Below are 12,183 nucleotides of genomic sequence, written 5' to 3'. Positions count from 1 at the left end.
ACTCATAATACGAACTTAATTCTCTCAATTTCCACTGAAATTAATAATTTGGTGATGACTTTGTTATAGATTTGAAGACTCTAGAGACAAGTGGTATGTGGCAGGGATAGTGAGCCACGGCGAGGGTTGCGCCAGGCCCAACGAGCCCGGTGCTTATACAAGAGTTGCCAACTATCTCGATTGGATAACCACTAAAATGCGTAAGTATCAGGCCTGCTATTCACAGTTGTATTTATTTATATAGTCATGAACAATTATTACACACTTATAATTATGAGAAGGCACAACAGAGTTATGCCCAAATCTGCCCCTTTTCAAATTTATGTCCAAATCAGAATCTAGGTTAAACTACTATCACTTATTAAAATAACAATTCACACTTCAAAAACAAACAAATCTTCAATTAAAAATAGATATCATGAATAACTAAAATTCACATAATAAAAAAACAGTTATTCAAATAACCTATAAATTTCGAATTAAACTGGAAAATTTCGAACCAAAAACCTAAGCTGGTAAGAAATTTAAATTGTTTAAAGTAATGATAGATATAAATTTATTTTTAAACGTTATTTTATTTTTATAAAATCCTCAATTTATTGAGTAATGGTAAATAGTCTATTATTATTGAAACCCTTTTTCTTTTTTTCAATTATTCAAAAATAACTGATTCACACCAAGTTCCCAAGTAAGTCTTGAGATAGGCTTTCATATTGGAAATTGGCTACACTGTTCGAGAGGAGACATTGATTAAAATCATATATATATTGGGAACAATTTATTCAAAATTATATATTAAGTAATTGTATTACGAGAAGTTATAAAAAATATATTTTTTTAAAACTGTGGCGTTATTGCAACGTTCAAACTTGTTTGGATTTTATTAAAAGGCAGACCTGTTATTCTTTTCCTTTTTCGTATTAACTAGACTGATCCTAGATTTTATAGTTTTCGTACGGGGGTTTAGACCATCCCGTAAATTGTGATATTATGATAGTGACAGTTTTAACTTTTCATAGCAATTCATACGACTGATCGAAAAATATCCATTCATTCAATAAATAATTTTCTAAAGTGTAGGCTATAGTGTATTTAATATTGTTGATTAATTGTTGGATGGACAAGTCAAATCGTCGTTTCCAGCTGTCTAGAAACAGTCTTTATTCTTGACAAAGGCTCTGAAATTGTTTTGGTGCGAACATTTACATTGGAGCCAATCGAAATGTATTTGTTAATTTGGTACTTATTCATTTATGAAAACATGGAAGCAGACAGGATTTCTCACAAAAATTGCTTCCATAACATGATACTTACAATGATTTATTATACATTAGTAAGAATACAAAGAAGTGAGAAAACTAAAAATAAAGTTGAAATGTCATTGAAAATTAGAATATCATACAAAAAAGGAAATATGTAGAATATAACTACATCACTACAAGTTGCAATACTACAATAAATTTAGACTCCACTCAAATAAAACTATCACGACATTTGCCTTTGAAATTACATGAATACTCAATTTTTGCTTTTCTGTTTGCAGAAAGTAGGCTGCCATTGGAGAAGCCTCTTGCCAGTTGTCCCGGCCACCAGTGCAGTGGTGGGTACCACTGCATTCCTGCGATGAGGCGCTGCAACGGAAAAGTGGACTGCTTCAACGCCGACGACGAGATTGGCTGCTCTTTCGAGCTAGGCTCCACTAAAAATATCACCGATGACAAGCTCCCATCCACTACTGAATCCAAGCCCAAATCGCAAAATGAATCAGATTATCATACAACCGAAGCTGCTGCTAATACTACTACTGAATATCCTTCCACGACAACCATGGATATCAGCTCTGTTGAACCATATGATATTAATCGTTCCGATATTGATAACGATAACAGTTATTTTGAATCCAGAGCATATGACAAACCTGTGACAAGGTATGATCTCTATGATACAACCACTATCAGTAGTAAGGATATCGATGATATAACTACAACTGATAATAGTAAGGATATTGATTATATCACTACTACTGATAGTAAATATATGTTGTATGATTCTACTACAATAATTGATAGTAATGATGATGATGATGATGGTGATGATGGTGATGATACAACTACAATTTATAGTAAGAATGCTGATGAAACTAAGATTAATGCTAAGGATGTTGATACAACTAAAATCAATATTCAAGATGTTTATGATACAACTACAATTAATAGTAAGGTTGTTAATGATATAACAACAATGAATAGTAAGGATTTTGATGATGAAACCACAATAATTGTTAGTAAGGATGTTAATGAGTTAACTACAATAATTAATAAGTATCCTGATTATACAACTACTATCAGTAGTAATAAACTTGATGAAACAACAACCGTGAATAGCAGATCTAACGATAAACTTCCAGATGGTTTGAAAAACATTGAAGGTACCTCTATTGGTGAAAATAAACAGCCTACTGAACTTACTCAACACCCAAGCATTACAACTGCAAGCCCCTTCTATTCACAATCATCCAATGAGTCATTCAATCATCAGCTGGAGCCCAAGGTTATCACTGATGTTCTGTGCAATGCATCAGATATTGCAATTGGCATGAATGTGTCTGAAAATATGCTGAGGAAGATGGTTTTGGAGAGAGAAGTGTCAAAGATTATCACAGAAATGCAGTCTGACTCTTCAATTGCCCATTCTGATAATCTAACAGCTCTCACGATTGATGTGGTATGGAAGCTACTGGATAGATTCGAGCTGTCATGTAATCTGGAGGACTATGACTCATTGAGTGAAGATGAAATTTCTTCGGTTTGTTTGTTTAGAGATCTGTGTAGAAATTATTTGAAAAAATGTGGAGAACCGTATATCTCAAAATCTCAGGCTTCCCATGAGATAAGAAAATCAGCAGACGATATTGATCACGATAGCAAGTCCAACTTAACGACTTCTCTATTGAAGGGCCAAGAAAATGTCACAGATGACTTCCCAATAATTTGTCCTGGAGACCGTTTTAGTGAATCTAATTTTGAGAATCAAACTCATGGTTCACATTTTCAATGCAAAATGCTCAATCAATTAGTTTTAAAAAGCTCAAGATGTGATGGTCAAGTGGATTGTGAAGATGGTTCGGATGAAGTGAATTGCACTTGCTATGAAATACTGTTGATTGAAAAAAGAGAGCTGATATGTAATGGCATTGTAGATTGTGCTGATGAAACAGATGAAATGTATTGTTCTGTTCACCAATGTCCCACTAGAAGAATTCCACAATATTTTTATAGTAAAAGATGTTTACATAATGTCATCAGAAGTGGCCAGAGCAATCATACAGGAACGATGAATCAGACCAAGAAGCATAATCGTTTCATGCTGACTGACGGTAAAAACCTTCAATTAGATGCTGGGGGTCAGCCAAAGTTGATGATTGGTGGTTTTGTAACAGAATATCGCGACTGTGAATGGTGGCCAGTTTGTGTTGAAAAAGCTATGGAGTTTCGAAGTGCGTTCCAAACTTGTCTAAACTTGGGATTTGCTGGCTATGATAAATTCAAAACCGAAACCGTAAGTAATAAAAGCATTCAACATAGAACTGATAGAAGTGTAGATGTTAGAGGAAGTGATTCGGACAAATGTATGGGAATTTCTGTGGAGTGCTATGGCTTGAAGGATCCCACAGAGTATCCTTGGCTGGCAGGGATTTTTGTAGATGGGGAGCTGATAGGATCTGCAGCTCTCCTCAGTTTGGATTGGCTTGTCACCAATAGGCACAATGCAGAGAGGTTTGGTTCGTGGAAAAAGCACATATCAGTTTCCCTTGGAGCCAGCTCTCTCCTATCTGTTAACAAACTAGGACTGTATGAACAAAATATAGGGATTGATAATATTGTACCCATCCCTTCAAGTTCAGCGTTATTAATCCATCTTAAACAACCAGCTGTTTTGAGCTATAGGGTACGGCCTCTGGGACTTCCTTCTATGTACAATGTGCACCATTCCAACGGACAGTGCATGGCTGCTGGCTTTGGCAGGTCCAATAGAATCATTGCCGTCAATCTCAAGTCGAAGAGGGCCTACAAACAAAGTACTGAAGTTGATTGTGAAATTGGTAAAAGTTGTTTCAATAGACACAATTCTAGTGACGATGGCCAAAGTGTAAAAGAACAGGCGTTATCTGGTGTGATCGTATGCAACGGAGTGAATGGTTGGGGCTGGTATGCGGATTCCACATTCAGTGTACAAGATGCTTTCTCCAATGAAAACAAAGTGTATTCTTTTGACAGTCTTCCTCAACTCTCAGATGAAATTATTGCTGCCACAAAAATGAAAAGTCAATTGAGTGGTACAGACGAAATAGCAACTTGTAGCGGGTGGCGATGCCCCAGAGGCACGTGCATACTTTGGAATAAAGTTGCTGATGGAATTCCGAACTGCGAAGATGGAAGCGATGAAGAACACACAGCTGAAGAAATGAAGAAGAAACGATTATTGAAGACATTTGTTGAAGGTAAGAATTGTCATAAACTTCTTTGATTAATTGTAGGTTCTCCTAATCTACTAAACTTAATTGATTTGAATCTTCTATGCTTTTCCTTGGTTGCTTGAGTAAATGCATATTTTCAGGACAATCTCAAGTTAATGCCCAGGAAATATAGAGATATTTTAGAATCACTTTCAAAAAATTCATAGAAGAAGATTGCCAATGGAAATATATTTGTAAATATTTCATATTCCACTGAAGTGGAATATTTTGTCAGCTCAATATATTGCTTTCAGTATTAATGTTTAATAATGATTTATTAACATTTAAATAACTGGTATAATCCACACGATGTTGCTCGTGAAAACTTTCACACATGTTTTGTATACATGAAGGCAAGATATGTAATATTATCATTGGTATGTTTGCAGTGGAATGTGATGATACATTCATGTATATTTCATAGAAACGTTGTATAATTGCCAACTCTTTCTCATTTACAGAATGTCGCAATGATGAAATCAAATGTAAAAGTGGACAATGCATTAAAAAATCGTTGTACTGCAACGGAGTTAAGGATTGTAATGATGGAAGCGATGAGCAAGATTCTTGTGAGAAAAATTGCACAATGTATTTTGAGCTTTCTGACAAATCGAAATTGTGTGACGGCCACATTAATTGTCTTGACAAATCGGACGAGAGCTGGCAATATTGCGGAAAAAAGGAATGTGACGCACCTGGTTCTTTTACCTGCAAACGGTAATTTATACTACCACACTACAGCTCACAATCAAATCACTTAACTTATTTTTGGTGTTCTTTGTTCAAATCAAATTTATTTGTTTCCAGCATTTACAGTATAAACAATATATAAAAAGATATAATTGAAACAACACTCACATGGACACGCAGGTCTGTTTGTGAGTTGTTTGAGTTCGTAATTACATTATTTAAATTATTATAACTTGAGAGAAATTCCTGGAAATTAGATTTGGCTAGGTACATTGTATTGAAATGAAAAGAATAACTTAAATAAAGAAGTAAATTGAATTATGATATGTTAGATAATAGAAATTATTATTCAATCATAGAAATATTGTAGCACAACTACACACATACAACTCACACATACAGGGAGGGGGAAGACAGCCACACACACACCACACACATACACACACACCAACATTCTAAAATGGCTGTTAAATGCATTTAAATTCATTGGTTGATTACTGATGGAGGTAGAGAAGATGAAAATTGGAAGCTCAAAATAATAAATATATAGAGGAATAAAATTTGTATAGAATATAGGTCTACAGTAGAATAATTTGAAGCGTAAGCCTGGAGTTTAACCAACCGCGTTTGCGCGCAGCGCAATTGTTGTTTCTAATATTTAATCATTTTCTTCAATTTCCTACTAACAAACTTAATTTTCAATTATTTATTCATCACTCAAAACAAGGTCCCCATAATATATAAAATTAGCCTACCAATTTTTAGATTCAAAAGGTGTCTTAATGAATACGCAAACAATGTAGGCTATTCATCTAAATTGTTTCTGTTAAGGTTCGTACAGATATACGCGCCTCCAACACGCTCCGCGCACGCTACGCAATCGCTCCGATCATGAACGTTACGGGAGATGTTAGCTCTTCTCGCGTTCCACTCTTGCTCCCCGGTCGATCATCAATCGATCTGCTCGAGTGACGTTCGATTGTGAAGCAGAGCGAAAGTCTGTACGCACCTTTATAATAAAAATGAAAGGTCTGAACAGACCAACATAATTATTATTCATTTATTAATCCAGTTAAACTCAAGTCATTGAAATGTTTGGGGAAAAGAACAACGGGTTCAGTCCAAAACGGTTTCATTATTCCCCAACATGAGTTAGATTCGGCTTCCCTTTTAGTGCACCATCACCTTTCCACAGCCATAACATTTCGCTATAATATTTTTGTGTTCTATGTTATTTACAAGCATACACGCATTAATTATAACAATTTTTGTAATTTGGTATTGTCTAAACTTGGTATTTCAAACTAGCAATATGATCATGTTCTAAAATGTAAAATAGAGTGACATTTTTTATAGGAATAATTTTTACAGTTTTGAGTTTGTTGTGTGAAAAAAGTTTTGTGTTGAAAGTGAGAAAATGTGTTGAGTGAGTGTATAAGATGAAATATGTTGATAAAAAATTATAAAATAATTTGAAGATGAATGATTTAAACAGATATTGTCAAATCCACAAATAACAGGATCATTTAAAGTCGAGTTTCGATTTCTGGATTCTAAACTTGATAAAAGATGGCTCAACCACCAAGTAAGGATAATGTTTTTTAAGTTTGAATGATTTTTGGAATCGACGATAGGCCATTGACAATCTGTTTAATTCATACTTTTATCTTAGTCTGGATAGGCTCCTCGAAATTTCAGTGTGTGCATGTTTCAATGATTTTGCAAAATTCGAAAAACCTATCATAAGGATCATTTTTTTCAGTTCAAGAAAGTGCATATCAAATGACGTTGTTTGTGATGGGGCTGAGGACTGCCCTGATGGAGAAGATGAAAAGGAGTGCAGTGCAATTATTGATACAAAAGGGCATCAAAAGATGTGAGTAAAATCCTGTCGATTTTCTTTTAAATTCGTTGATACATAATAATCCTGACAGTGATCATTAGCCTATTCATCATTTTTCTCACTCAATTTTCTTTGAGTGATTTCAATTTTTTTTCTTTATTATTCATTTGTCCTTTTTGAAAACTATGTTGTCTGAGCATAGTTTTATCTCGTTTGATTGATTCACTTATTCCGTTTATATAATTTTGCATGGTGTTTTTGCACATTTTCCGCTACAATCGAATGATATTGATATAATCAAAAACAACCTCTTTTTAAGTGAGATCACTGGGGAACCATATTACACTCATTGGTATACTGTTAATTATCCATAATATTCATTGGAATAATATAATACTTCTAGAATTTCCAAGAATTCTCTCAAAGATAATATCTCTCTAATTCAGCTTTCATCCTTCTAAGTTTAGTTTTATCCTTAGTTTCATATTAAAGTTTTTTGGTTTGGAACCCATATTAAAACACCAAAATCAAATAACAATTCATGATTATACCATCAAATAACAAGAAGATTATATCATGAAAACTATAGAATTGTTATGTTTAGCTAATTTGTTTTTTTCCGTTCTTTTTTTCAAAATTAGTTCTTTAATATGTGAATCTTCTCTATATATAAGTAATGTTAATGTGAAATATATGTTCTATTTCTGGTTTTGAAACATTTAAATTTGAAAATCTACTTTGTGAACATATTTAAGGACAGAAAATTTTGTAAAGTGAAGAATTACAAGATAAGACTTAACCGGTTTCGGACTATGTGAAACCCTATCTAAATTTGGGAGAGAAATAACACAAGGTTACCTTTTTTTCTCTCCCTATCATTTTGATGATGTAGGTACTTATTGTATGAATGATTGAATGAATCTTTCCTGAAATGCTTGAATCTATGGTTTCAGAGAAGGAATGCTGAAAGTGAAAGTGTTTGGACAGTGGATGCCCTATTGTTTTGACGATTTTCCAACTGAACTGAACTTGAATAAAATGTGTCAATCTCTTGGAAGTGAGAAGTCGTCCGGATCAGAATTGGTGCTCGAGCAAAGAATGGAAATAAATAACTCATCTTTCAGTGGTATAACATTCCCGAATAGTTCAGAAAAAATGTACATCAGAAATTCGTTTACGAATCTCATCTTGAATTCATCCAGTAATGTTACTTGTAAAGCCTTGCACCTAGTATGTTCATAATCAGTGAACGTGTAAAAATAGATATATTTGTTGATGAACAAAGTAAATGTAATTCATAAAGCATCATACCTCGATTGTTCATATGTAATTTTTATAAATATTAGTGTAAAATAAATATGCTAAAATCTTACTTTTTATTGCATTATTCATCATTGAATTGTGGAATTAGTAATCATCGCTGGGCTGACGATAAATTATTGGGGTGGGCTCATTCCGGGTGTTAAGGTAAGTATTAAAAATATCCCTCTTCCCCTCCCAAATCAGAGCAGTGTCCGGAGGGAACCATTGGAAAATTGAGTCTTGAAAACCCTTTTTTTAATCATATTTTGGGTTACTTTTATGTAATAACTTAGAAATTTGGGATGTATGTTCTGATAGACCTCTAGACGCACAATGAGAACGAATTTGAAATAACTCCTATGATATAAGCTCGAAATAGGTTTTTACAATGTTTTTCTCGGCTTTTCTAAAATTTAATGAACATTGAGTGTTGAAATACGGAACAAGGGAATGTAGGAAATTCAGCTTAGTTGTGATCTCAACATTATTTGGCATTATTTTCATGAACTATTTGTCGACTCAAGTTTACCTGTTTTGGATAAATAGGTATTAAGTTATAAGGAGATGCAAGTAGATATGTTCTATCCTTCAGTATTTTCATTTTACTATATAGTGAGATCCATGTTATTATTTGATTAACATTGGTTTTGAAATCCTTGTCTATCATACGAAGAAGTAGATAGCGCTTCTAGCTTCGATCCTTTTCTAGCTCCACAACGTTGCCAGATTGAATTTTGATAATTAAGATGAAATATAATTGACAAAATATTCAATTTCAATTATGAAAATCTATTATTCAGGGTAATATCAGATATACCGGTATCAGCTATATTTTATACTACTGTGAGGCAGAAAGCTGCAAAGCAACGTTGTTGTCCTATCTTTCTCCACTGCCAATACAACGTGGACCTGACTGTAGTAAGGTTCCCCTCCAGCCACCACATGTAGCAATCGTTCAACCTATATCAATATTCAGTCTCAAGTAAAATTTGATCTATAGTGAGATCCACGTTATAATGACAGTGTTTGATTGGTAATGTTATGCCGTCCTTGTCTATCATTCAACAAAGCTGATAGCGCTATCTCTTTCTCGCATTGCTCTGTTGCCAGATCGTCTTTCAACAATCTAGAATCAATAATTAATTAACAAAATATTTCATCTTAACTTAATTATGAAATTATTGATAAATATAATTTCTTGCTTGATAAAATATAATTGATTATTTAAAACGAGAATGAACCGTTAATATTACACCCATAAACCTGTATCAGCTACCGTCTATAGAAGGCATTGACAAGACAAACCTTCCATAAGGGCCAAGTGGGCCGGGCCCACCCAAATGAACAGTAAAATACATTTTAAAATACTTTGGGTTATGTGGCTAATTATTATTGAATAAAGTACAATATAAATCAATTTTGAACTGTCAACTGGTAAAAATTCTCGTTGAAATACCATGCAAATGCATCTGTGGCCATCGTAGAATACGTACGAGTTCAACGATGGCCACGAATCATTGCGTAGCACATTGAAGGGCCCCAGAATTCAGGCCCTTCCAGCTCTCATAAGAACGTATTGGCAAGACAACGCAAGCCGGCGGCGCTAGACTGGCTGGGAGCAATGTATTGATATACGGAGCAAGTGGGCCAGTTTGAGCTGGCCCATTGCACGTTGATTCACACTATTCTCGCTCAGACTGCTGAGCGCTAGTATAGCTTTGTTTACATGCCAGCCATCATGTGAAAATTGAATTGCTTCCGAATTGGCAACAGCTTTTTTATTACCTATTTTATAAAGTTAATAAGTTAATACTTTCAACTACTTTTGTGCTAATATTTGCATAGATTAATTAGCAATAATCCAAGTGTTATGATTGCGGTTGTGATAGAGGTGTGATTTTATTGTGAAGTGCTATATTAGTGTGTGATGATCTTGATTTAAGTGAGGTTAGGTTTACTTTGACAAGTCTTTTGGTGAGTTGCATCAAAGACCTTAAAGAGATAAGGTCTTTAAGGTCTGCATCTTTTAAGGTCTTTGAGTTGCATATTATGCTGTTTTAATTTAGTTTATAGAACAATAAAGTTTAGTTCAGTTTACTTTAAACTAAAGTTTAATTTATAGACTACCTGGGTAACAACTTGTAAAGTTGAATATGCTTTATAAAGCACCCTTCCCATTCACACCCCCAACAATTCCCACCATTGGCCCACTCAACTGTTCAGGTCAAGCGCCGCCACTGAGACAGAGGATAGGCAACATTTTTCTCCTGTCTTTCTCCACTGCCATTATAAAGCTGCGTACACATATACGCTCTTCCAACCCGCACCGAGCACGCTCCTCCCTCGTACCGCCCTCGTTCCTCCATCGAACTACAGTCGCGCCGCCCACGCACCCATCATGAACGTTACGGAAGATGTTAGATCTTCTCGCGTTCCCCGGGTCGAACCATTCTTGCTCCCCGGTCGATCATCAATCGCTCTGCTGGAGTGACGTTCGGCTGCGGAGCAGAGCGAAAGTCTGTACGCACCTTTACATGGACCTCACTATAATTCAACAAAAATACTGATTCACAATTTAAAATACATTATTCAAACAACCGATTATTGGCTATTGTCACTTCGAACAATTTCAATGTGATATAATTTGATGTTTTCCTAACAAAACACGATGAGATAAAGTTGTTGAGATCAGTTTGTTGCTGAACAAACTGAAAAAATGAATTCAATAAGGATGTTATTATAAAATATGAAATAAAAAATCTGATAGTGAAGAAACAGAAATATAGTAGATTATTCATTTTTGAAATTTATTTTGAATCGTCTCTTGTTTGACCACAAGGTCATCTTCAATCATGTGTTTCTCTTCTGTAATAACAAATCAGCTGATCTTGTATTCTTGCCTTGTATGTTTCATCAGTTCTGAACTTCAAGATTTTATGAAATATAATATTGTCATTTTTCCATTTCAATTTGTTAAAATGGGGTTATTAATTGATTTTTAGCGTTTTATACTCTATTCAACAATCAAATATTATTTGAATCTTTATCTTTCTACTTTTGGCTACTTCATGAATTCAAGTAATACCAGTTTCAATTCCATCGAGGTAAGTTTTGTTTATTTATAATTTTACAAATATAGGATAATTCCTGAAAAATATTAAGTTTTTGTAGTAAAAATTTGGAGTAGGTATTATAAAAATTGAAAAATACCGGCTTCTTTTACTCTCACTCCTATCGATTTGCATTCAATTGTATCAAAGACTTTAGAACGCAATTTTTGAAATAATATAAACAAATTTTATGTGAATTGCAATTTGCAATATAAATAGTGCAATTTATACCCAGTGAATTCCTAATAATCCAAGCATTTCAAATTTGTTAAGCAGTTTATAAGTAAAATAGAATTATTTTTAACCTAACCTTGAAATTCTTCTCCAAGCTACACAATATCTAAATTTGTTTATTTTCATTCAATATTTACTGATATGATGTACCTATCATAGAAAAGCACTGGTCTTCTGTTTTGTAAATTGTTATTGAAATCTGATAACTTAGCTACTTATAGGATCTCAACTTGTCTGTTCTTGAACTTCAAACATAAAATTAAGAAAGCAAATAAAGAAAGTAATAATTAGCCTACATTGGTTGTTTTATGCATTCAATCTATGTTTGCAAACCACAATTTAGCGAATAATACTTTAAACTCCATTAAACTGATAAATTTGATTGATTAAATTTACCTTTTATTTTGTCTTATTTTCATGCATGCCAATGTCTGGTTATATTTTCTTTTAGGAAAATTTAAGTTAATATATTCTTATGAATAAAATTT

General features: G+C 33.8%; 1 protein-coding gene across 1 annotated transcript in view; it reads left to right on the top strand.

Moving 5' to 3' along the window:
• The window catches only part of LOC111048626 (serine protease nudel), a 35,395-nt gene extending 26,974 nt beyond the window's left edge, over nt 1-8,421 (top strand). The window contains exons 11-15 of the mRNA XM_039421301.1: nt 70-200; nt 1,544-4,501; nt 4,978-5,233; nt 6,969-7,082; nt 8,003-8,421. Of these exons, the coding sequence (XP_039277235.1) occupies nt 70-200; nt 1,544-4,501; nt 4,978-5,233; nt 6,969-7,082; nt 8,003-8,291 (3,748 nt within the window). The 3' untranslated portion in view covers nt 8,292-8,421. The remainder of the gene's footprint in view (nt 1-69; nt 201-1,543; nt 4,502-4,977; nt 5,234-6,968; nt 7,083-8,002) is intronic.
• The last annotated feature ends 3,762 nt before the right edge of the window (nt 8,422-12,183 follow it).

The sequence above is a fragment of the Nilaparvata lugens genome, chromosome 1 (assembly GCF_014356525.2).
Source record: "Nilaparvata lugens isolate BPH chromosome 1, ASM1435652v1, whole genome shotgun sequence".
Taxonomy (NCBI): domain Eukaryota; kingdom Metazoa; phylum Arthropoda; class Insecta; order Hemiptera; family Delphacidae; genus Nilaparvata; species Nilaparvata lugens.
The sequence above is the reverse complement of the archived record's forward strand: the minus strand, read 5'-3'. Positions and strand labels throughout refer to the sequence as shown.